This window comes from Zonotrichia leucophrys, chromosome 6 (genome assembly GCF_028769735.1).
Source record: "Zonotrichia leucophrys gambelii isolate GWCS_2022_RI chromosome 6, RI_Zleu_2.0, whole genome shotgun sequence".
Lineage (NCBI taxonomy): Eukaryota > Metazoa > Chordata > Aves > Passeriformes > Passerellidae > Zonotrichia > Zonotrichia leucophrys.
The window spans coordinates 22,351,088-22,378,481 of NC_088176.1; the positions used below are offsets into that span (position 1 = coordinate 22,351,088).

Genomic DNA, 27,394 nt, shown 5'->3' on the forward strand with positions numbered 1-27,394 from the left:
AAAGATCAAAACACATTTTTCTTAAAAGCAAAAAAGTTTCATTCTGAATTCATGTGAAGGTCAGACTTGGCTCCTTTAGAGAAATGCATCTGCTCATATATGGTGTTAGTTGGGGTCTACAACAGATCTTTCCCAGCCCTATGGAACTTTATTCCAGGGGGAGCTCAGAAAGCCCATGCTCAGATTTTAAAAAGACTATGTCCTTGCTATATCTAGCAGAGTTTAGGGTCCCTCTGGATGAAGTGTAGCTCACACAGAGCAAGACTGGTCTGGAAACTTGGCCGATATGAGGAGGATGAAAAGGAGCATGACCGAGGGGCTTGCTTCAGAACTGTGCTATGGCTGCAAACAAAAGCCCCAGTGTAGACATAACCAAAGGCCACCATCTGTAGTTTCTGGCAGGCACTGAAGTTTTGATTCATAAGGAAATTCATATGAAAAAGAGAGGATAACCTCTCTTCACACAAATAGAGTTCATGAGATGTGTACAATGGCTTTTGTGGGGTTCTATCAGTGTCCCCCAGCACTCATACTCAGAACATTGCTCATAGCTACAGGAAATTAAAAGCTCAAAACACAGTTGATGCTGTCTGACAAGAATGGTGAGCACAGGGACTGACACACTGAATTTGAGTCTGGATTTTAGGCAAAAGGGACAATTTTTTTTTGAAAGCATGATTCTTAAAACCTGACACGAGACTGTTTCCTTACAAAATTGTGGACTCATGGAAGTCATAGATATCTCAGTTAGAGTGTCCAACTAAGAAAATAACCTAGCTTAGGTTCCAAAATTCTCTTGACACCTAAGAAAAAAGTCTCTTCTCCTGCCTACCTTTGGAAAAGATTCTCCACCTTCACTTTCTTTCACAGGAAGGGAATGGAAAAGATTTGTTTGCTTACTGCGCTCATGAGGGAGTCCAGCACGCTGACAGCAAATGCGGTTCCACAAGCAAAAGGCTGCGTGAGATACAGTTCTGTGTCGGGATCATCATCATCATCTTGGTCCAAGAACTGAACATTTGAATCATTTACTGAAAATAACAAAAATAATATTAAGAGTAGAAATGAAAGGTGTTTCTGGGTCACCAGCACGTGACCTAACACATCACACAGCCAAAGAAAAAGAAACGGCATATGTCTGGAAACACAGACTTGTGTCTTTGACGTCACTGAAAATGAAATCAAGATGGATGTGAAAATGTGCATTTAAAAATCTGTTGCTCGTTATCTTGCTTGTAAGAGGTGACACTCTTGTTCTTGACATGTTCCTATCCCTTTCCTGGAAAGCAGCTTCGTGGCACCAGTTGCCTGCGCTCAAAATGAGATATATGATAAACTTGTATATTGAGACAATCTTGGTATATTGGCTGAGGCTGTATGCATGTAGAGTTAATGTGAAATGCTATCACAAGATACAAAGTTAGAACTCCATTGTAAAATAGAGGCTGTCAATAAAATTCTGATATAGCCCACAGGCATCTGTTAGATGTGCTGCTGTGATTCTTGCTGGAGTGGTGTTAATGCACTTAGGGCTCAAAAGAGGATAAACTGTCCCTTTAACATGCATCTATCTGAATGAATGAGCAGTTATTCTCTTGCAGCACTGCCTTTTGTTCAAATATTTGTCTCTATAACTTCACTTTCTCAGCCACAAATTCTACATTAGCCAGTGTGAAAAAGAGCCTAAATCAGGCTGGTTTAGAGAAAAGCCCAAATAAAGTAGTATTTGTCATTTTGACTTTCTCTGGCATTTCATTGTCACAGTTAAGCCCTCTGCCTCCAACCCATTCCAACTAAAAATAGTTGTTTCCTTGAGATCAGTGTATCAAGTGGATCGTATTTCATGAAATATTTCATTTCCATATTAGTCTCCCTCAGGCATGAAAGCACAGACTGCTTAGCTATGCCATTGAAATACCCTTCAGCTTACTAAATGACAAATTAATTTCAGTTCCCATGCAAGAAAGGGAAATGAAAAAGTTTTTGAGCATTTGAAACTGCACACACTGATGATATCCCTATTCCCCATGTGAACACATCTCCTGAGCCACCCCAGCAAACTTTGAAAATAACATGAGAACTGCTGTTAACTTGATCAGATTTCAGCTCTAGACTTCTAAAGCCAGAAATGATTCTGCCTACTATTCTGATCTTCCTTCTCATACAGTTTCAATTCTTCCCATACAGTTTTCTTGTACATCCACTGCTTTTCCAAACTCTCTATACTACTGTGCTTGCTATGTTTAACTTACAAAACATCAATTACTGCAGATAAAGCCTCATGATAGCTGTCTAAATGAGATGAGGAGAGAATTTAAAACTCTTGCCTTTGCACCTACTGATGTAATTGTTAAAACATAACACCTTAGTACTGTAATAGGAGAAATGGTCTGCCCTGGTAATCAGAAGACTTGCATCCAAGAAAACACCAGGATCCACAATACTTCTTTTCTAGTACAATACCTATCAATTTAGGTAGATTTTTAAGCAATATAGTGTTTGAAAGCCTGCTGTATCAAAATGTACTTTTTGAACAGCTTGCACCTCAGTTTAATGTGCTAGTTGAGAGTAGGCACCATTGACAATAGCACTCTTTTTCCACTTCCATCGGGCAGACTAACACCTGACACCGTGCTAGCCATGCATGGGGTCAGTTCCTGAGCTACTAAAAATCTACCACGAGTTCTGCAGGTGTGTGTTTATCCTCAGTATCTTTATCTTCCTGACGCAAGTTAGCACACTGGGATTTGTGGGCCAGGAGAGCTGGGTGCCAACGGGTGGTGCTGTGCCATAGGGAAAAGCTCATCAAACGCTGCTCCAAAGGCTGGTGAGAGCACCCTGTGTTGAGAGGGAACCACGCAGGAGCCTGGCTGCTCCTCTACAGCTTCAAAACCTGAGCTTCTGAGAAAAAGCCTTACTCTACAAAATAAACAAAAAAATAGCTCGAGGGAAAGTATGATGCTTGGGGTTTTTTCTGGTATCTTTTACTTCTTCTTGGACTTCCTGTGAAAAGCTGCTAAGGCATGTCCACGAAATTGACAACAGGCTGAAGTAACAAAAAGAAAGAGAAAGAAGAGAAAAGGAGAAAGAAATTGGTGTAGGAGAGTGAGGGCCAGGGAGGTGGGGACTTAGGCCAAAAAAAATGAATTGGTGAGGAGGTGCTATGGAAACAGCCGGCAGGTCAGACGAGTGTGATCAAAGGTTTACTGATGCTGCGTGAAAAAAAATCATTAAGAAGACCAGAACAAGACAGTCAATTTCAACCAGAACCACAAATAAAACACATTCAAAGCAGTGCCATGAGGGTAGCCCCTCTGATACAGCCAGATAAATAAAGGAAAAGCTGATGACAGTAAGAACAACAACAGAAAATAACACAGTGATGTGAAGGAAAAAGGCACTTCTTACCCAGTTCAGTTATCATTAGAATGTGGGTTCCACTGTTTTTTTCCTGACTGATTGAAACCAAAGGCAGAAGTTTGCCAGGCTTAGCTAGTAAGTAAAGTATTTAGGGGGGAAAGAAAGTACAGAAAGAGAATAAAGTAAGGGAAAAAGACAGGTAAGGCTCTAAAAAATAAAACTGAAAAAGAAAACAAAAGGACAAAGGACCACAAATCAAGTTTGTATTTGCCATGAAAGAAACAGAACAGCTTCTGCACTTCACATCACACCGCTTGACAACATAAATACCCACAGCTAGAGTGGAAATCAGAGTCTAGTTACCTACCATCATCATATTCTCAGGAGTGAAATATCTCATACTATTATACAGAGTTTGGTTGCACATGATTAAACAGTTTTGGACCATGAAGAAATAAACAAATGGCCTCTTACAATTGATTAAATGCACAGGAAATATCTGCTTATACTTACTCTGGCCTTTTTTCCTTTTCTAATCTTAGCCCAAAGACCCTTGCTTGTTTGTTACACTATGCAAAAATCATCTTGTCTGATAGAATATTTATTTAAGAAAATGGAGAAAACCCAAAGGAGGGAAATATATTTCAGTTATTCAAATAAAGCGAATCAACTGTTCCTAAACTTTCTTTTGAGAGAGTAATTTAAAACACTTATCAAAAGAGAATATGTAACAGTATGGGTAATTTTTCTGTATCTACATAACAAGGAAAGTGGGAAAAAGACATGGGAATGTATATGGAAGGATAAATTTTTGCTTTTCTTACCTAGCTCTGTTATAATAGGGATATTGGCTCCTGTTGTAATGGAGGGTTGACGTAAAAGGCCATGGACTGGACTATTGTCTGGAGATGTCCTATCCATCCCTGGAGGTGTAAAGCCTAAAAGGAAGGAAAAAAAATGAAGAGAGAAAAATAGAGACTGTTTACAGAGGACAAACTACATGCAAAAAACCCCTCCCCCGAAAAAAAAAAAAACAACAACAAAAAACAAACCATTCCAAAGCAAAAACCTTTGCTTAAACAGCAATTAAGATTTTAAAGAGTACTGTTTGTAAATGGTAATACAACCATGAGGAACGAACTGCTTCCATTAGCCAGTTTTAGGTTTGAGCAGAAATCAAGATTTAAAATTATCCAACTGTTTTCCAAGAGCACTACCACCCACACATAGCAGGGTCTTTGTAATTTTCATGTGTACCATCTATAATATGCATTTCTATGAGGACTACAATTGTAGGAATACTGGGATGGAAGGGTCCAGTCTACAAGACAGAAAGATAGGATGAAAGGAAAGTGACACAGGTTTTCAAATGTTATGTGAGAAGATTGCTTGAAAAGAACTGGAAAGGGTGACAATTTGAAGGAAATAAAGGTGGAAGAAGAAACATGTTGGAAGGCAGTCACAGAAAAAAAAAAAACTGGGAGACCAGCAACATTCACCTTTAAAAAAGAGTGTTTTCAGCCAGATTGCCTACTGTTTGAAATGGAGCTCTTGACATTGAGTGTTTTCATCTTTTTTTTTTTTTTTTTTTTTTCCTTCAAACAAAAAATACCCAAACAAAACCTTTTGGAGTTTGATTGTAAGTACTGAAAAATGGGTAGTTATACAAAAGCCCATGCAATAGCAGGCCTGGAAATTCACCACTGAGACTGACTAGTGCATTCCATCCCCCTTTTCCAGTAAAGCTATAGAAAACATGTGAATGCTCATTTAATGTCATTGCAGAAGTGATGGTAAAGCTAGAAAGTGACTTTATGGTTTCATAGACCAATAGACCAATATCAAGGCAGCATTTTTACACAAATATTTGTCTGCTAGGAACAAAATTGAGCCAAGTTTACTTCAAACACACTTAAAAAAAAAAAAGACATTCCATTTTTTTTTGTTTCAATATTATTTCCAAGTTCTTTGACTTCACACCTGACATCCAGGTGACAGACCTTTGGTCCTTTGTCACTAGTGCTGAATTCTCCATACATTTATTCTCAACTTATTCACAGCAAAATCAATTCCTGACTTAAATTCATAATTTCTTGCAGTGTGGAAGTTGTTTCACTCCATTAAATTAATGGATACATTCACCTGGTACTGAATTCAGAGGAAGATCATATGATACCTTGCCTTCTATTTGGGGACCAATTTACAGGAAATCTCTAAACTAAATTGTAGTTGTTAGCATACCATACTGGTTTATATTGTCTTAAGGACTTACAGTTCTCTTCCAGTGATAATTACATCACTCTTAAACTGCCCCTAAACTACAAGGACCGTGAGATCTGGGCTTCTTGATTTAATGGGATTTAATGTTCTCCTTCCATTCATCTATCTCTATGTTTTGTCTGTATCACATTGAGAAGATACAGGTAATGAAACTAGAATCACTGGGAAGACACTTTCCTAGCTCTGCAGAAGGTACTGGTAAGAATTTCATTCTCACTATCACAAGAAAACTAGATGCAACATAGTGATTGTACAGACAGGATAGCTTAAAAAGAGAGTGAAAAGTCTGTGAAGAAATTCCTCAGGAGAAAAGAAGTGGATATGATATCTTCAACGGGCTTGTAAGACAAAAACATTGCCATAGGGAAACCTAAGTCAGTAGAGAAATTCTATATAATATCATCAGTGGATAGAAAATCTTTATAAAGCAGATTTCTTAGAGGCAATCAGAAATGTTAACAGTCATTCATGTCACACCACCTGTGGTGCTGAACTCACAAAGACCAGCTTGGTGACAGGGAGTTGTGGTCCCAGCCAGTTTCAGTTTGCAGATGTTTCCTTGTATCTGGCACTATGACTGAGAGCTGTTCTGGCCCTTTGAATGTTTATCTCTTCGTGGCAGAGCCTGAGATTCCTCAGGCTCACCAGTCTGACAGATGTCTTTCAGTCACCACCTTGTAAGTTACAGGTAACACTGACTCTCTCACAACAGCAGAAAAACTGAAGTGGGACTCCAAGGGGAGGAAATGCTATCTGAGGACAGGAGGGTGTTAGTGTGACACCTCCTTCTGCAGCAGGATCCAGTGTCTTGCATTGTATTGTGGAATGCATTCTTTTAGGAGATGCAAGACACGGCCTTTTTGTCACATTAGAAAAAGCTCAGGTAGCTGCAGATTCCCTGGGCAGTTAAGGTGGCAGGCCCAGTTGGGTCCCCTGCTGAATTACAAGTCAAAATGGCAACATGATGACTTTTCATGCTCACTTATATAAAAATAAACAAAACTAATATTGTTCTCATGCACTCCAGGGATTATACTGCTGGGACTATCCCTGGAGGCTCTACCTCTCCCTTTTTTCCTGAAGCCTCTTACCCACATCTCAGGACACGCTTCCTAAACCACCTCCTAGTGAATCAGGCCCTTCAGGTGGTAGGAGCACAGCAGTATTTCCCTGCCAGTTAAAAGCAAATTGAAGTAAGCTAGTGTATGTAACTCAGCCAAATGTGCAGGTTCTTCTTGCCTCCCCTTCACTGCAACGTGCACATACACAGACACGCACACTCTCCATCAGAGGCCATTTGTAGCCACCTCTCTAACCCTTAGAATATCTGTCTTCCTGGGATGGTGTCAGAAGATTGAAGCAAATGTGGCATTTTTGTTAGACACAGACTGTCAGAAGCTCTGTAATTGCACACTGCACACATAGTGCATTCAGTCTGAAATGCAGGAAGCATGTTAAAGGGATTGTGTTTTCTCCTTGAATGAAAAATAGACTCATGCCTTAATATTATTCATCCTACTGTCTTGAAAGATGTGAGAAGTATCTGATAATTTAATTTCCTTGCTCGTACTTAATTCAGACACTTCTAGAAATATAAGAATTGTGGAATATTTTCAGGAAGAGGAAATATTTGGGGATTTTGTGTGCTATCAAACACCCTCAAGACACATTCCTGCTCCCAAGTCACAAACTAATTTCCATACACAGGCTGTCTATTTTTTTCCTCCAGAAGAGAAAGCAAAAAAAAAAAAAGTGCAGGAAACTAACCTGCTTTATCAGAACTTTCATTTAAAGGCATGAAAAACTACAAGTGACAGCTGTGCAGATTCAGTGAATGTGACATTTTTGAATTTCCTCAACTTGACAAGTAAACACCTTAAATCGGTAATGCTATATGCATAATACATGACCTGTATTTTGACATCCATCATCAAATGCTGACTTGAGAAAATACAGGTTTGTACGTCAAGGAATAGCACCCATAAAGCAGGGAGAAATTCAGGTCACAGGGTATTAGGAAAACTCTATTTCATTACAGAAGCTGAAACAAGCTAAGGCATCAGATTTAAGATCCATTTTCAGCTGTGAAAAGATTCAATTCCTCTGCACAGACCATTCATTTAGAAATGACATGCTTTCCTCACAGCCTCTTTTCATTTTCCTTTTCATATTCCATTTTCTCCTTCAGTCCCCAAACCTTGTTCCATTAATGCTCATAAAAATCGTAAAACAGGGCTGATAGTTGTGATCTCACAAACACAGCATCTCCTTGTTCTGCAAACAACTGGGGGAGCTCTGGCTACAATTGCTTAACGGGAGCAACCTCTGCAGTAAAACTCACATGTCTGTGCAAGTCTGAGCACAGCGCCTGTGGAAGGAAATGCAGTGACAGTGAGGAGACTTCTGGAGAAGGGAATTCTCTGTGCCAACAATTAGGAGGTAAAGCAAAATCATATCAGTTCCAGCAGTCACTGCAGCTGGTACTAAACTGCTGTACTGGGAGAGTGCTTCACTGGCTTTACCTCAGGCCATGAGCTTTTTTCCCACTGTGGAACTTAGTTGTCAGTCACAGTCAACCCACCACCACTGGCTGTAGTGATAATCACTACAACATAGAGTTATAGAATCATTTAGGTCTGAAGTGTCCTTCAAAATCATCAAGCCCAACCACTAACCCAGCACTACCAAGTTCACCACTAAACCATTTCACTAAGTGTCACATCTAAATGTCTCCCAAATACCTCCAGGGACGGTGACTCCAACCTTCCCGGGCAGCCAGGGAATGTTGTTCCAATGCTTGACAACCCTTATAATGAAGAAATTTTCACTGATATCCAATCTAAACCTCCCTTGGCACAACTTGAGGCCATTTCCTTTTGTCCTTTCACTGGTAACCAGGGAGAAGTGACCAGCTCCCAGCTCACTACCACCTCCTTCCATGTAGCTGGAGACAGCAATGAGGTCTCCCTTATCAAACTGAGGAAGCCTCAATAGGAGGCAGCCCACCCCTCTCTGTCTCTGAAACAAGATACTGCCAAGAAGTGGATTAAGAATATCACAGCTCTGAGAGGAACACAGGTTTTGAGCTCCTGACGTGCTCCAAATCAGCAAGGCCTGGCAGTCAGCAGTCACTGACTCTCTCCTGGCAGCAGCATCCCTCCCTGACAGGAGGGGCTCCCATGTCCCTCCTCAGCTACCTGCTCTGAAGGAGTTTGAGCCTCCTGCAGTTCTCTGCAGAAAGCTGATGGTTCAACGTCCTGACTTTGAGCAAAGAGCATTTCCCAGCTCCCTTTAAGATACTACTGCTCACAGAAGTAGGCAAAAACTAATCAATTACATCAGAAGCAAAAATCTAAGTCTTTAAGATGTTCTCACCTTTGTGGAAAGAGAACACAGGGGAAATTTCCTTGGTAATAGCAGGCAAGCTCTTTTTACCAGGAGATGCTCTCCTGCTCTGAGCTCAGCATGGCCAGGTGGCTATGAAACCTCACTGTCCCTTGCAAAATTCCACCAACAAAGGGACGAGCAGCACTGGGCTCATGTGCTCTGTGCCTCTTGAGCCAGCTGACCTGTGGTCCTCCCAGGGAGGCACTAACTGTGTCTCAGCAGTAACACGCAGGTATTCTGAGACCCACAGTGGCACTGCAGTGAAGTTCAAAATTAAAGAATGCTGTCATGGCTAAACATGCCTTTTTTTCACTGAAAGAACCACCAATTTTGCTCTGCTTATGTGTGAGCAACTGGCCTGCTGGCCAAATGATCTGCTGATTGTGCTGCTCATAAACCACTAATTTTTGTTTCTTTGCAGGTCACTTAACTGAGTAATGTCCCACAAAATGCAGGAAAGTTTGCTCTTCATAGCAGTAAATATATTCTTAGAGTTTGCTGAGGGGACCAATAAAGGTTCACTGGGGTTTTAATGTAGAGAGAAATTTGTCTTGTGGATGTGCACTGCTTCTGTTCCACTGACTCCACCAAGACCCAGATGGACATATTCACAAAAATGGACTTTTATGCTACATTTATAAGTTATCCTCCATTCTTAAGGACCATAAAGGATCCTTTATGAGTCTTTTTCCCTTTTTCTCTGCCCCTTTCTTCTTTTTCTCCCTTCCTTTTCAAAGATATACATTTTACTAAACTGGAACTCTGTGCAGGCAGAAGGCACTATCCCAAATTGAAAATCCACTTGACAGACCTAAATGTTGTGGCATTGTTATTAAAGCACCTTGTAAATTGATAGCACCCTTTAAATAATGCTATTTTAGGGAAAGATGTCATGGCATTCACTGGGTGATATATGCATTAAAGTCCTCAAATATAATTTAAAAAGCATATGTACATCCAGCTACCTCTGGTTCACCTAAAGAATATGAGACAACAATAATATTTTGAGCAAATATTAATAACATATAACTGGTGAACTGCCAAACACGCCCTCAACAGGTTATCATGCAGAAATATGGGACAAGTATTTTCATTAAGCAGAGGCAGCCAAAAAGAAATAATTCTCAGAAAGGACCTCACAGTTGTATCCCTTTGCTACTGTTTGCTGACAATGTCATTAATATTCCTGTGAATTCAATTGAATGATAGACTATACCTGCTATTCTCCAAAGTACAGCCCTTGGGTATACCTGGAAAGTTCAGCAGCAGTCATGCAGCTAAAGAGCTGCTGACATTCATGGGAATCTGTTACAGCCATTCAATTTAGAAACAATTCTAGCTTCAGTGTCCCATGGGGTCTGAGACAGAGAGCTGTAGTTTGGCCTGAGAACCTGGAAATCCTAAATTCTGGCTTCAGTTCTGAGTTTTACTGTGATTTGTGCTGAATATCCAATAATCTCTTGGAGATTATCGCTAAAGGTCTGGAAAAGGAGGCCAGATGTGACTACACAAGCTCCCAGCTCTCTCAGAGAGAGCATCTTCAGAGATGCTCCAGGCCCAAACATAGGCCAAGATAAATCTACAGAAAGTGGAGGCTGAAGAAGGACATCTTTCTCAACTTTAGCAACCCTCCAATGCTTTGGGAATGTAACAACACTGGAGCTTTGAACTCTGAGAGACAACGTCACAGAGAACCAGCTGCCACTTTCTGCCAAGAAAGAGCTCTTCTGTAATGTCCCTGTGCTCACTTTCTGCTGGATTACAGAAACCTACAGTGAAAATATCCAAATCAAAGCTCTAATGGAAGCACAGGGCAGTGGGTTCAATGCTAGTTTCTGCTCCCCAAAGTGTGAGATCCATTCCTGGATGAGTTAGTGGCCCCCTGTGCTGAAAGTGTAAATGATTTATAGGCCTGCAGGTTCTTGGGCTGCTCTAACAAGGTAGGATTAAGCTGTAAAAACAAAGATCAAGAGAAGGATTGGAGTTTCATCATCTTGAGGTCTAGCATTGAATCACACCACATTGATTCCATTTCAATTGTGAACAGCATAATATATTAGAAAAGTGCAATATTTTAAACCTAGGGCAGAATTATGTATAACTTAGAGGGGTCTGTTAACAGGTACTTATATAAATCTCTTCCCAGTTTCAGTGCCGTTTTGAGTTTCACTATCATACACACCCAAGAAACAAAGTCCACCTGAAACTGCCTAGGTTTTTTTGTGGTTGGCTTTGTAGGAATCTTTTTCCCTTCACAAAATCTTATGTGGTAATTACCCAGACCCTAACTCTGCCAAGGTTCATCACAAGCTTACACAACCCAAAATTACCAAAAAAAAAGGGCTTTCTTTACTAATACTTTGCAGAGCACAGCCTTAATGTTCACTTCTTCCTATTTTTCTCACTTTAAGCAAGATTATACGTACTTGCTAGCCATAGCACCTCCCTCAAGTCTGCCTGAATGGAAACTCTATTTCTCTATGCAGTAAACAAAATTAAATTTGCTCTTTTTAGCTACTTTTTTATAATTTTTATTTTTTAATATTTTCTTCTCCTCATTTACTATTCAATAGTTTTCTTCACTAGGTGCTTCTAGGCCACAAAGTTAGTAGCATCTAACTGTAGCACAGGTTTGCAGCTAAAATGATTTAGTATACAACAATGCCAAACTCCTTTCAGTTTAATCATTAGTCAACTCTGTATATTTAGACCTCAGGCAAAAATAAATATGCTGAATAAAAATTATCAAATAAATTAAGCTGCATTACCTATTTTAGAAAGACAGGTATTCAATAACTAGAAACAAAATGGAAAACTCACCACTAAAAATGATATATTGGCATGTAAGACAAGACTCTACACTAAGTCATTATATCAAAAAAGTGAGTTTTTCCTTAGTGTAAAAGGAAGAGCAAAGACAGATATCATAGCAAGTAATCAATTCAAATATATGAAAAATAAAAGTAACAGTGTTGTCCAACATCTGATTGGCAACTACTGAAACATAAATTAAACAAATTTCCCAATGCTGCTTATGAGAAAATTATGTAGATTAGAATTTGATTAGGTTTATATCATGAGACTCAATTTGGACTTTTAATCTATTAAGCTCCAATAAATGAGGCATCTGAATAGCTCCCCTGAGCAGCAACAGTAATAACGACAGCAGTCATTTTTTGGAATATATATTCTGAAAATTTCTTTAGCAGACGAGTCCACATCTTTAAGTACAATTACTTTGTAACTTCCACAAAAAATTCAGGTGTTTGCAGTGAGGAAATGGATACGTACAAAATGCTTAAACAGACATTTTATGATAATCAACATCTGTCACTCTGTTCTAGCAATATTGATTTTCCATCAACTTGGACTTACTTACGGTCGACTTCATGGCCTGTGTGGGCTAAATAGTGCCAGCAGACTTGCAAATTACTCAAGCTGGAACTGAGCTGGAAACCTATGGTAAAACACCATTAATTTCTCTACAGGCTGTGTCAAAACTAAAATCCCACATTCAAGGCTGTCTTGGGGATCAAAGATTGAACTGTGAAGGCCATAGCACCATTTTATCAAAGAAATCTGAACTGAATTCTCAGAGCTGAGCTTTGACACAGGTTGGACTCAGATCAAGACCACCTCTAATTTATCTGGCAGGTATGCTTCATAGGCCCTCCTGCATATTTCCTGCAGTCTAATCTATTTGCAAGTATACAAAAGCTCCTCTTCTATATTGCTCTATATTGTAAAATGCAACTTCTCAAAGCCTGCTGACTAGAGAGCCCATTGTGCACATGTCCTGTCCTGCCAGATTTCACCAAATCCTAGAGAAGCTTTAAGTGGACAGGTTGTCCTATGCAGATAGTCAAGTGCCAGTAGGCAGGTGATTAAAAAAAAAAATTTAAAAATGTCAGGGCTTTATTAAATGCTCATAGTGAAGGAGCATGGATCCTGTGTTCATGTACGGATATATTCTCTTTAAAAGAGGTTTTAACATGGAATTTAATGCTGGCACTCAAGCTTTCAGCACGCCACTACAAAGGTTTTCTGCAAGCCAAAACTTTTTACCAGTACTCCAAATTGAACATCATAAATAAGGAAAAAAATCCCAGTCATGCTCTTTGTCATTCAAATACTGCCTTTTGTAGCACACAACTTCAGAGTAGCATGTCTGTTAAAGACATCTTTGTAGATACCATGTGTGAAAATGAGTATCAGGTTGATTTTAACTATACCAGTCTATATAATGCTAACTCAACCAACTTCCCCTTGGAAAGCACAAGAAATCACAACCTTTTCTTTTTACTCCTTTTTTCTTCACCATTTCAAAAACCCAAATACAAACTGCACAGCTGTGGAATCAGGAGGAATCTGAAGTAGCTTTCCATTTGAATATTCTTGAATGCTGTACCAGTAGCGATATATTAGCTACTGATAGTACCTAAGGTTGTGTCAGTAAAACTGCCTGAAGATCAGCAGTGATACCGCTGGTGCCAGTGGGTTCACCCAACCTGTAAAGTTGGAAACCCCTGCTTCAGTCAGAATCAAGAGTTCAGAGAGCAACTCATGCCTCTGATGGCCATATCCAAAGCATAGAGTCAGCAGTGTAAATAAAGAGGTTATTTGCTCAAATATACCAAGAAAAAAGGAAAGGTATTCAAAAAACCAGTGAGGTAAAGTCTGCTCTTAAGAGAAAATTCCATTGCTAAGTCTGCACTGTTTTGGCTCACTGTCTTTCTCCTCTTACAAACATTAATCTTAAAAAGAAAATGAATTCCTTATCATGACAGAATGACTCATTATTTTATCAGAGTTTTTTCTAAAATCTATAAGAGTTTTCCTTACCTCTGACAGCTCAGTCTTTTTATATTTAAAGAAGTATCTGCAGAAGTGTCTCTACACCACCTCCTTACTTATTTTATTTATATGGGATTCAAAACCCATTAAACTAGCAAACAAGCTGGTAAAAACAGTGATAACAGTAAAATATAATGTGGTATTCTTTAAGTAGTGAAAATTAAATGGCAATCATAAAATGTATACTACAGTATCCAGTCACAGTACAGACATCCTGAAAACTTCCAGCAGTTTTTTGTGGGGTTTTATTTGTGTTGGTTTGGTTTATTGTGGTTTTTTTGGTTGTCAGCACTGCCTACGTATTATCATCCATGAATCTAAACACTACTTTAATGTCTACAAACACTTAATACATTAACTTTCCTATCTATTATTCCTTAGTAGAGAGTTAAATGAGTTGATAAAAAATAAAATGTTTTCTTCCTTGTTTTAATTTAATTAGTACCAATATCAGTGGAAATAGCTCTCCTTACAATTAGGCATTTTGAATATTTCTGAGAGTTTTTAGTATATTTATTATTGTTTGATAGGATTCTGAGAATAAATATTCAAGTTGCAATGTGGGCTTTTGTTGCTAAGAAGTAGTTTAAGAAGTGGTGATTTTGGGCCAATCTAAAATATAAATCTGCAGATAAGTTGTAAAGACTGATTTACATGTGACATGTGAGTAAGTTGCCATTAAAGAAAATCTAGACCCAGTCCAAATTTTTAGAAGCACTCTGTCTATATAATTCAGTCTACCTCTGGAAATGGAAGATAGTTCCAGACAGATGAGCTTACATTACCACTAAAGAACCAGATATTTAATTAGAAGTTAGAATAGTAACAATATGCAAACTATTGAGGATTTACAACAGATATACACAGTTTCTAAACCATACCACTGAATATGTTAAACAAAGTGGTCAAGCCCCTTTTCTGAATCTGATTTTCTTTACAGCATAAACTATTTTTGAGCAAGCTCACACTTGTGGCTAATGACTTAAGAATGTAACTGTAGAGTTGTTAGTCCTATTAATCAATTAAACAAATAAGTAACATTTTCTCAGGCCCCACACTACACTGCCCGATTTCAGTCTCTTGTTCTTTTTCTTAGAGGAGCTGTTTCAAAAATGCCTGCCTGTCTTTGCCCTCACTTGGAGATGCATTGCTAAGTCACAGAACAAGCAGAGTGCAGGAACTTTGAAACAGGAACCCCTACATGGATGTGCTGGCCTGTCTACATACTACCAGCCTGTCTATGCATTTAAGAAAAAACTCTGTCAAGCCTACAGAAAATATATATACTGTAAACATTGTAGGGATACCTTCCCTCTCACTAATAACCAGTAATCATGCTCCTAAATTAGAGTATTTGACAACTGAAGTTGAACAGAAAATTTAAGCAAGCAACCAAACTTCAAGTCAACATGAAAGGTTGGAATCTCCATTATACTTCCACAGGATCTGCTTCAAAATTCTAAGGAAAGTTTGCAAAAGATCAAATATTGCTATGACATTACAGACATTTTGTAAGATCTTAATCCTGTCTCTAAATAAGCCACTACAAAAATTCCATTAGCCATAAACTTATTTGGGTGTGTTGAATAGAAATAAATTACAAGAACTAGTTCAGAACTTTCTTCAACAAAAATTCCTACCACACCATTTAAAAAAGTAATAATTTACTTTTCAGCTCTGGTATGTTCCGATGTGGAAAAGCTGCAAAAATAATGTATAATTAGGAGCACAGCAGTATTGATTCTTCAACAAAGGCTGTGCCTCAAGTCAGCCTGAATATCCCATCCTGCAGATGCTGAAAGAACTAGCAGGTTCTTGATAACCAGAAGTTAGCAATCTTTTAGAAAATGCTTATTATGGAAAGTCTGGGCTGTCTCATATTTAATCATGTCAAACTTAAATCAAGAGGTCTTTCTTGAACACTGAATGCCAAGAATTTTATAAATTTTATCTAAAGCTGTCAAAGTTCTGCAAATCACTAGCAGGTGATAGATTCAGCTTTTCTGCTTTGGAGATCACAGGCTAGGATTTAACTGGAAACAACAAAAATCCAGCTTTCTCCTGTATTGCTATTAGACTGGTAAAGTCTGCTAGATACTGATGCTTTGTACCTCCTTCCACAGTAAAGCAAAACCAGTGACATTGATCTCTAGAAAAACCCCATCACCTTTATGAATATAAATAACCATTTATTAAGCAAACAATACGTAGTGAAGCAAAGAGAGACACCCGAATCACGCTCATGAGACTGCCTGCTGTGGAACATTACTTTCAAACTATCTTGTATTCCTGCAATATATTATCTATATGTTCCATTTTCTTGAAGTTATCTTCATAATCAAGATGCTATCACAAGTATCGTGGGCACTGGAACTATTTTTAATTTTCATTTAAAGAGCAATTAAAGAAAGACAATGGATACACAAGATAATAAAGTAAGTGATTAGCAGCATGCAAATGACATAGGCTTAATGATAATACCCTATTCTATTCTCCAAAGGGCCTGTTGAGAGAAACCCTTCCTACATGTGGTTGTGCAGCTAATGTGCCTCAGCCTACAATTACAACATTGCTGACACCATTAACCACTGAAACAACATCACTTCATGAAATCCTTGTTGTCTCATTAAAATGCAAAGGGTCAGGTAATTTACCAGCATTGTGTGTCTACTTTTGTTGTGGGTAATTAGCAAGCGTTACCCAGCATGGACTCCTACTGGGAAATAGTTAAACTGTAAAATATTAAAAAGAATTTTTTATATTTGATGGGAACTTGAAAGATTTAGAATTACAACAACAACATACATTGTATTCAAAGCCATGAAACACAGACCTTTTACACATTTCATGTTGTAAAATTTTTGTGGTTGGTTATCTTTGAAAATTACCTTCAAATTTTAAAAATTTTCCTCAGTATAATTGGATCTAGATACACAACTTCTTATGCAATTAAGAACTTTTAGAAAATACACAGAGGGAGATGCAAAACACCTTACAGTTTTTTAAAGACTTACATATGGTTTCTTAAAAATAGTTTTTTTAAAAGTTAAAACACAGAGGTGGGTGCAGCACATTCTAATACTCATGTGCCCTTTTGTCTTGCTAATTGCAGCCTCATATCACCATTTAAGGGAACCTTGATAACGCTCACTATCAGCTCACATCTTGTCAGGGAGCAGAATGGTCTCTTATTCTTTAAATGGAAGTTTTGGAACATAAAACACATTCCAATAAAAGTGAACAGAAAATTATGAATTCATTAAACTACTTTGGTATCTTGTGCTATATATAATATTTATATTCCAACTACTGTAAAATATGCTTTAATATCTTTAGGCAACTCTAAGGACTTAAATATTTATAAAATGGCTAAAGATAAAGTATAGCTCTCTTATTCCTACATACAGATGATGTAAGGCATGCAATCAAAGACAATAACACTTTCAACCCATTTGTCATCTTAAAGGAGCCTTTCAACTTCAGATCCCTTGTGTGCAATCTACATAAGAGTTGTTGCCTACATAGGCAACTCCAGAGGAGTTTGCTCCTTAAAAACTACCAAGAGTGCTATACTTCACATAAAACAGGGTTTTCTGAAAATGGAGACAAAACTATAAATTTGCAGGGAAAACAGCTCCGAGTGGGGCTTCAAAATACTGCTGTATTTATCTCTGGGACATCTGGGAACAGGAAGCATTTTGATTTAATATTTCATAACATAGAGGCAATTGCTTCCTTGCCTGGTGTATAATTAATGCTCATAAAAAGAGTGCATTTTTTTATTCCTCAGCATCAGAAATGCACAAAATAGTACACCTTCATAATAGGGGGTTTGCTTTCAAGATGTTGAATAGCAAATAATAATAAATTTGAGTTACCATAAATTTACAACAGTTTTGGGATGCTTAAATATAGTTTAAGTGTGAGATCACATATTTGATGTACTGTATTATCTACCTCCTTCATCCTGTTTTATTTTTCTCTGGCTGAAGCAGAAGATATCTTAAAGCAGAAGAGGAAGAAGCAATTGTGAAAACTTAAAGGTATTTGGGCTAGGACCTTACAGTATTTCTCAAAACCAGAGAAAATTGTATCAAAGGAATATGTCTCTCCAGCCATTCATCCAACATATTTTTAGTTTGTTATAAGCAATAAAATTGAAAACCCTCTTTTCTTAATAATTTTTCTCTTTCCATGAAAACTTTGAGGGATGTGGGGAACTACTTTGTGTGTGCAATTCCAGCGGGCAACACTGGTGTCCAGCTGCAAGGAAAGGTACCAAAAATGTGAAGGATGCTGCATGGGATCCTTCCTGCCAAGGGTTTCATGTGAAGACTGGAAGCCTACCAAGGTCCTCACAGTGCTGGTTTCTACAGCACAGGAAAAACGTTAAGTGAAAAGCCTCTCTCCCACACAGACTCTTTAGTTTATTTAAGTCCAAATCTTGCAAAGACCTGCACATAATCTAACTTTACACAGGTGGACAGTTTCATTGAAGTCAGAGAGATTTATTAACCTGTATAACATTGAGCACATAAGTTTTGGAACAAGCAAGGCATCAGATTATAAACTTGCCAGGGCAAAGGCCATATTTTATTCTTGTATATATCAGGACTATGACAACAAGCTCTTAATTCCATCTAGAGCTCCAGTGTGCTACCATAAAATAAATAACAACTATCAACTGATCCATCTAGTTCAGCAGGATAAGAAATTATGTGCATGTTGCAAAAAGGTAATGCTGAGTTATTTATCACAGAGACCTGATCTTCAAAAATTGGACTATATTTTTGGGAGTAAATAGTGATATGGGACATGTCTGGCCCTTATCTCATTTTTCAGTTCTTAACTTCATTAATTAGGATGGTCAGCCTTTGTTTCAAAAAGGGCTAATGAAACCAAACTACACCACCTAAAATTCAGTTAGCTAAAAAATAATCATTCAACCAAGTAGAAAATTTTGTTAATTGGATTATTACTATTATTGCAACAACTGATGCTAACAAAAGGAACATTCAGAACCAGTGTAAAAACACCCTTAATCAGGTGCTAACTCCTACACTAAACTATCAATCCTGCAAAACAATAACCCTGATGTTAATGTAAAAAGCCATTTTTGAAAATGTGACTGATAGGATTGATACTGTCTTGGAGAGTAGCTTTCAAAACATCTGTATGAATTAGGTAATTATGAGCTAGTTTAAGTATAACAAGCATCCTGCAGTCTAAAAGACGTTGATATACAGAGACACACAGGAATCTAAGGGTTGAAAAGAATAAAGCTAATGTCATAGCTCACTTTTAAAAACTACCCCAAATCTTTCACTTTCTGCCAGCACTATTAATTTATTTATTTTTAATATTACATCTTCATTCAACATTCTACGTTTACTTATAAGCTTTCTAAAGAGGTAAAGTAGCTCCTTAAATTCTGCAATTATTTAGTGCAGCTAAATAAAGTTTGATTTTCTGCATTAAATAAGCAAGATTCTTTATTCCTACGTTTTTATTAAATATAACAAATTAAACAGAGGAAACAGTGCTGGAGTTGCCACAGAATATTGAATTCCATAAAAGCCTAAAAATTAACTTAATCTATGATTATCCAAGCCTATATTCTGAAATATTAACTTTAAACTTATGACTATAAAATAAAGGATATAAGATTCAACATTCACTAAACCCCCTCTCCTTCAGGAATAAAACTATTGCTTTGAATTTATAAAGAGTTTTCTCTAGCAGCATTGAAATAGTTATCTCCTAGAAAGAGCAAAAACCATTGCTAACAAAGGACTTCAGACAGTATTTATCCTTTCCCCTTATTTAAGAATTTTCTCATTTTCAATCCCAATAATATGGTTGTTCTGCCTTTTGCTAACATTTCAGAAATAAAGCAATCAAGGTTTATTGATTGGTAGAGGTCTAAAAGAATACATTATCTGCAATCACAATGGAAAGCAGATCTCAAATTCATTTTATTAATGAATTTCTTGCAGCAAATTGTGAGACTAAGTTCATAAAACTTTGCAACGATACAAGAATTAGTTATCAGATTGTGAAATAAGTCTAATGAAACTCTGGCTGTTCCTGTCCTTTCAATCAAAGTTTAAGACAGCTGCAACAAAAGATGACAATGAAGTCGTAAGTGATTTTAAAAGGAACTGGATCAAATAAAATGAAACTTGTACAGGGCTATTTTACCTTGTGCAATTTGTTACACTTGGAAATCAGTGTGTAAAATTCTGAGTATGTTTACTTGATTTTATAGGATTTTCCCCAGAATAATCCTGCCATGATGTATGAAATGTATTACACAGGAGTTCATCCAATCTTCATGTTTTTCTCTTTATTCTCTCTTGTTGGAGGATCTATTATGAGAACTGTAAATGAGGGCCCTAAAAAGATCTCTCATGTGTTGAAATAGTGTTCCTAGGGAAAATTCTCATAAGTTGAAGTCATTCAGAAAACAGCTGCAATTGTTACTTTGCTGAAATACATCTACACTGCTGTACTGTGATCTGTCTTAGAATGTCTGTGGACAAAATGTTACTATACAGCCTCCCCTTTCTGTACTTTAGACCTGCTTGGAGCTATGAGATCACTTTTCTTTATTGTTTAGTAAGTGTTTTTTAATGAAATGTACTGCTCTTACTATATAGGACTCAAAATATGCTCTAAATCACTATCCAATAAAAGAAAATTATTGAGTTGGATATCTAAAGTTACTACCCAGAGGCTACTCCAGTACAGTATTTATAAATCTCTAAACAGTTAGGTATAATTGTCTTTCTGGGTGTTGGGAAGAAAGCCAAATAGCAGCTTTAGTTACAACTGAAGATAAATATTTTGTGTCGGGCCATGTTCATCTGGTGGATAAAATAACAAGTAAAATCCCCACAAAGTAGGACTCTAAGAAAAAACTGAGAAGCATGAAAAACTATATAGGAATAGTCAATGGATGATACTTGAAGAAGAAAGGATGGAAATGTCAACAAAATGAAGGAAAGGAAAATTACTGGAGGTCTCCCAGCTCAACAGCCAAGGCAGAACCCATCACACATCCAGTCCTCCTGGGTGCTTTGGAAAAATGCTATGACAGAGGAGCACATGGTATGACTATGGATCTAATATTCTCTGGTCTGCTCTCCAAAATAATTCTTGATGAAATAATCTTCATTTCTGTTTGAGGGAACAGAATGAGAAACAGAAAGGACAATAAAAAACAATCTCCAGTACCTGGGGGTGACCCTCTTATCCAAACACATACCTCTTTACAGATCTTTCTAGGAAGACAATCAGTCAAGATTTCTAAGAGGTGATCAAGTCAAACACAGGGCTTCCTTGTCAAAAATAAGGTTGAGTTTATAAATAATTTTGTGAAGAGGTGGGCCAAGTTCTCACTTTACAGCATTCTGTACTTCAAAATCTGAGATATCTTAATGAAACAATAGTGTGCTGCAGCTTCAGTGGGATACACTTTGGCCTTTCTGTCCTTGGAATCCAGGTTCTAGGTCTCCCAAAGGCAATGAACTGCCGGGATGATTTCCAAAGCTCATTTTCAGGACATTAGAGTCTGCAGCCCTAACCTCTAGCAAGCCTACAGAGCTGCCCAGTCGCCTTTGAAACAATCAATGCAGACAGCCCTGAGAACAGTTTCAACGTGTGAACTTCCAACAGCACAGGTTTAATTTGAAAGAAATTATTTTCTTTTTGAGTAGAAGTACATATTTTATGTAAAGGAGACCAGAAAATCCTTTCAAAACTGTTAGTAAGCTTTTCTTCCTAAGGAAGACAGGTTGTTTGCACAAGCAGTTCTGTGTAGCCATGCATCTGGTCCTATGTTGCCAGACAGCTGATGATGAACATAGATTTGACAACTTAGATAGTTTACTGCCATCCCCTCTGGATACGCTAGGTCATTTGTAGCTCTGGTCCAGATTATTATTTTTTTCCTGTGTCTTGGAACTTTGAGTTGGATTTTTCTTCTGTGGAAGGTCGAGGCAGAGCACTGTGCTTAGATGAGATGCAATTCTGGCAGGATCACTTATGACCCAAGATGGGCAAGCCAGAGGACAAAAATGTTGCTGCTTACAGAAGGTCCAGATAATTGATAATTACTGTCAACCAGTTAGAAAACCTGGGGATATTATTACACCATAAGGAAATACTATCAAATCTTCACTTCTGTATGAGAATGGCTGTGTGTGTTTTAAGTTCATCTTGCACTAGTAGTCAGAAAATCCTTTGTTGATGCAAACCAGATTAATTCAGAGCTGATTTTTCAGCAGTTAATGCATTGGGAATTGCTAACCCTATTGTTATAGAAATTTCCCTTTCAGCAAAGTATGCTGTCATGTGTCCACCCACCTGCTCCTTCTGCAAGATCCTTCCTCTCAGATTGCACCTGGGTTCTGCTTCAAAGCTACCTCTCTGGCTGGAAAGGGCATGTTTGGATGGATACAGAGATACATTTTAATATGCCTAGGACTGAGAGTGACTTTGGTGTTAAAGCAGGTGATGAGGATGAAGCTCTAAGAAAAAAGGAATGAAATCCCAAAATGTGTGGATTTTCTTCCTGCTACCAACTTAAAGCAAAGGAGTTATAGACATAGGCCTGTACTTCAACACTTGCCAATAATTATGGCTTATCTGATGGTTAAATAAATTCGCATCCTGTTTTATGGCACCCTTCTTGTACTGGTGTCAACTTTTGCCTAAAGCTGAAACGAAACAATCACAGATACACACGTGAAAGATCCTTGTATATTCAATAACTTAGCAATTAAATGACTGCATTTTTTTCAGAAATGTAAACATGAATTATATATCAGGATTTCATATGAGATTCCATCACTTACTGACTACATAATTATACATATGAAATACTATTTATTTACCCAGAATAGCAAATACTGCTAAATCCCTCACCAAAAATCTTGCAGCTCACCCCATACATTTCTTAGACTGCTCACATATTTTGTTTTATTTCTTCTCTTTTCAACACCCTGTCACAGGGCAACTGACTTCTGCCACACCTCCATATTTTCTAATGTCAGTGTTTCTGATGATCAGTAACAGAAGTAACATGAAAGAATAACACATCATCCAAGCATGATGTTGATGAGAATGTCTTAATTCAAAATCATGCATTAAGATCTAGAAAAACTCAGGCAAGCAATACACAAATGTAAAATGACAACTTGCTCTATAAATAAAGGTATTTAATTGTCAGCAAGAATCTGTGAGTTTGTTCTAATATGCTGCTTCTTGACCAGCAAAAGTTGAATCACCTACTTTATGTAATTGTCATGATAGTTGTGTCCACCGTATGTTAAAGCTGCATTTCAGAGACAAAAATGTCACATTGCATATAATTTCCAGTAAAGTTTGTGCTATCCACTGATTCTAACTGCTTCTGACAGTCTAATCATTTTATTCAAGGTCTTTCATGAAAATTTACAGTACTGAAAGGAGCAGAACCAAGTCAGGAGTTGTAGATTTCATAAACAGAGAATTTACTGTGAAGATAATTGTTTTCTGGAGCAACTGGGCTTGCAAGAACCCCTCCTCATTCAGTGCTTCCAATTAAAATAGGCTGCTGGTTGCCTGACTTATGCTATTCCCTGTTTCCCCAGACCATCTATGGAAAGAGTCACCTTTAATTTTTTAACATGCAGTCCGGTATTTACCTGAAGAAATGTCAAAAATTTCTAAAAATGTGCTCACCTATTGTTCCTCTGCTTCTCTGCATCAGCAACATTTAAAAGGGCTAAAGGGATTTGGACTATGGCCAGCGAACACTTCCTGACCTATTGCTGCAGCAGCAACCTGGGTATTAGAGAGTCACACAATTCAGTCTGGAAAGGACATTGGAGGGTCTCTGGTCTTATTTCCTGCTCTAAGCAGGGTCAGCTATGAGGTCAGATCAGCTCCTTTGAGCTCTGTGCAGTCAGGTCTTGAATAACTCCAAGGATGGAGAGTAAAAAATGACAGGTGTTCATGTGGTGCACAAGACTGGATATTGACAGGTTTCTCTATCCTCACTGAGGGAAGGTGTGACCCTGTGTACTCCCAGAGGTAAAATAAAACAGTCATGTGCTGGAAATGTCTCTAACTTCTAAGCAAAGATGGAAAATTCTGTCAGACTGTTTGTCAAGAAGAGATTCTTGATTATTTTAATTATGTGTGTGACAGGAGACAGAGAGATTCACCAAAGAATAGCCATTAGCCTGGTAGTGGAAGTACAGATTTAGTTTTGAGACACAGAATTTCAGATCCCAGGGCTAAACCAGCAAAAGAAGGAACTTCTATGCATGTCTTCCACTTCTGCAATGAGTTTCCTAATCATGACTACAAGCTATCAGACTGTGAGCAAGTTGGCCTCAAATATTTGTGAAGAAAGAACTCTAAAGTATTTGGGGTTTTGTTATTTCCAGACCACAGATTTGAAACTTTCAACATTCATGGGATTGAAAACAATCAATTTCTTCCTTTTCTTCTCTAAATCTACTTCTTATCCAGAAAACTGTCCAATTTGACTTTGAAAAGTTCAAACTTTTAGCTTTCTGGAACAATTTAATTCCAGTATTGAATTCCACTATTTTATTACTGATTCTAAGAAAGAATTTTCTATGTTCAAGTTTCTATATTCAAGAAGTTCCACTGCAACCTCTGATTTTTGGCATATAATTCCTATTTCCTGATTAGAGTGTAAAGAGGAAAATCTGAACTTAATCTTAGTTCTCACAGTCCTTGAGGGAAACCTATCTCTAGACCAGGCTCTCTGGGAAACTGCAGACCAAAGCACAATCCTTTCCACCTACATTTACAGCAGAACTAGATCCAGAGGGAATATCTACTGCTGCACTTAATAGGTTTATCAAAGGTAGGACTTCAGCTGCATAAGCTGCAAGACCCTTCAGGGATGGGAAGATGATTGTTTTTACACTGATGGTCTTTGCCAGGGTGCTTATGACTGCTTTGCAGCTGCTTTGCACAGGCACAGATGGTGTAAAATAGCCTTTGGCAACCTATGAATCAGTCCCCTTCTCTCTGGAAAGACTGAAAGATTTTGTTCAATGTTCTTAAATGGGATGAGTGCATGTCAAACCATGGGAAGAAATCAGCTTTGAGTTAATTCTCTGTGGCTTCTTGAGCAAGAAGGCGCCAAAGCTGCAAAGAAAATTAAAAGTTCATGTTGTTTTTATTTTACTTTTTGGGTTGTGTTACTAAAACTTGCATTTTCTCTGTAGTTTCAATGTGTTTTACATAAAAATAAATTTTTTTAGACAGAATTCAGGTATTCCAAAGAATAACTGCAAGTTATCACCGGTTATATAACAGCAACTCACCCTGTAAAGGAAGCCACAGTGAGAAAACAACATTTTTATACATTATCTAGGAAAATTTCAAAATGAGAAAAAATGCCAGTTTCATGTTCATTCATTTTTCTTTTGAAAGATGTGCTCTGTGATGTAGCAGAGAAACTACGTGACTGTCCCTTTAAAAGCCATCATACCAATCAGCAGGTTTAACTGTCAAGCAAGCTGATGTAGGGCTCTTTGAATTACTGAGTGAGGGATATTCTTCCTGCCAGGTCCTGTCCCCTGTAGGCACTGCAGAGAAGTATTATAGGGCAGTCCTTACCTTGGGAATTAGCCTGCAAGACCCCAATGCTGTCATCAAACTGCATAGATTTGATGTTGAGTGACGCCAAGATGCATTCCTTGTCCTGCAGCGAAGCATCATCAATATTATTCTGATTGGCTGACAGGATAACGCACATGTCGCAGAGGTTGATGTTGACAGCCCTTAAATCAGCCCGACTTAATGGCGTACCCTTCGGCACAGCGAGGAGAAAAGGGGGGTGCAGGAGAGGGGAAAAAAAGAAAAACAAATTAAAGATTGAGAAGGAGCTTTGGGAAATTATTTAACAAGTATCTTTTTTATGCTCTGACATTAAGCTGGTCTAACTATGTGCCAGGGAATAGGAGATGTGTGCTAATCTAAAGGGTAGTTGGTGCTGATGGCAGCATTTTAGGTTCAGTCTCAATACTCAGTCAAGCTATTACTAACAAACAAGAAACAGGAATAATGCCAGCATTCTACATCTCATCGGTGACTTGAAATTGTCTTGATTTAAGCTGCTATCATGTGGCAACCTCTGGCTCTCTGAATATAACAAGGGGGGTGTTTTAAATGTCTATTTATCTACCACCAAGCCACAATGGTCTTGGGCAAAAGAACAGCAATTTAAACAGGAAAGCATTACGTGTCCTGCACATTTGAAATGCAATCAGGACGAAGCTATTTTTTTCTACCTAAAGCAATACACAGAAAAGGTTAATCCTTTTCAAAGCACGCTTTTGGTGCCTCTAGAAGGAAAACACACTGAGCTTCAAAGCTGTGTGATTAAACCCTTTGAAACAGAAGCAGGACTTTATCCTAATGGGCACAGCTTGTGCAACATTCCCTGTTCCACAATCCTCAATCAGAGAATGGAATCATTAAAATGAAATGCTGTGGTAGCCTGTGGATTTTTTTCATAGTTAACAAAGCTGAGATATGACACTTAACATGATATTTTTTGTTTAAAATACACTTGCCTTTCACATTCAACAGTCCACAACTGTAGTTACAGAATATTAAGTCTACATCACAGGGGCTGCAAGGTCCAGGAAATATATTCCCTTTTTTTAAATGGAAACTGGATTCTACTCTGCTGCCTCACATGGATTTGTACCCAAAGACCTCAATGATGAGGAGACATAACTGTCCCAGTGTCATGCAGTGATTTTCATAAAATCAAGTCAAGACCCTGGTCTTCCATCTCCTGATCATTCATGGTGAATACCTCCTGAACTCCACTGAGAGAACTCAATGCAAAAGTGAATTTAAAATGCACACAGTGAAGGAAGAGCTCAATTCTTATTCAGTGTTTGCCAGTTTAATTATTCCATGTAATTTTCAATGATTTGAGGCATGAAACCTTGTGAAAAGTATGTATCAAACAGATATGATTTCATTATAAACTGCTCCAAAGTTAGGATATGATTATTCCAGCCACCTTAATCCTGCCTTTTGTGCCTGTACTGTGCACCAAGTGAAGCAGGGTTCCTGTGGGGAAAAATAATATGCAATCATGTAATTAATTAGAGGCTCACTCCTAATGATTTTATGCAAAGGGACAGAATTAAGGCTGCCTGAGGATATTTAAAATTGGCATTTGCCTACTTTTTAAGAGTTTATTCAGCAGCTTAAAGGCATCTCTTAAAACAGACTTTAAATTCTACTTTTTTTTAACTAGAACAAATGTTTTCATATTCAGCTGTAACCACATCTCCATCAGATATCAGCAGCAAGTTTTACCTTGTGAACCAAAGCACAGGGAACTATGAAAGTGGCCTCCTAACAGGTTCCTACAAGTATAATCTCAGACCCTTAAGTACATTTTAAAATTAGTAAAATTACATCAGATATTTTAACTTTATATCACCATTTTGAACCAAATAGG

At 37.9% G+C, this 27,394-nt stretch overlaps 1 protein-coding gene across 30 annotated transcripts in view; it reads right to left on the reverse strand.

The window, feature by feature from the left end:
* The window catches only part of KCNMA1 (potassium calcium-activated channel subfamily M alpha 1), a 411,073-nt gene that overhangs the window by 24,054 nt on the left and 359,625 nt on the right, over positions 1-27,394 (reverse strand). For 15 of the 30 annotated variants that reach the window (XM_064717021.1, XM_064717019.1, XM_064717018.1 and 12 more), the window contains 4 exons: positions 25,528-25,720; positions 4,185-4,298; positions 3,409-3,492; positions 901-1,031 (listed from right to left, as the gene is read on the reverse strand). In XM_064717021.1, the coding sequence (XP_064573091.1) occupies positions 901-1,031; positions 3,409-3,492; positions 4,185-4,298; positions 25,528-25,720 (522 nt within the window). The remainder of the gene's footprint in view (positions 1-900; positions 1,032-3,408; positions 3,493-4,184; positions 4,299-25,527; positions 25,721-27,394) is intronic. The other 15 variants (XM_064717035.1, XM_064717034.1, XM_064717017.1 and 12 more) reach the window with 1 other exon arrangement.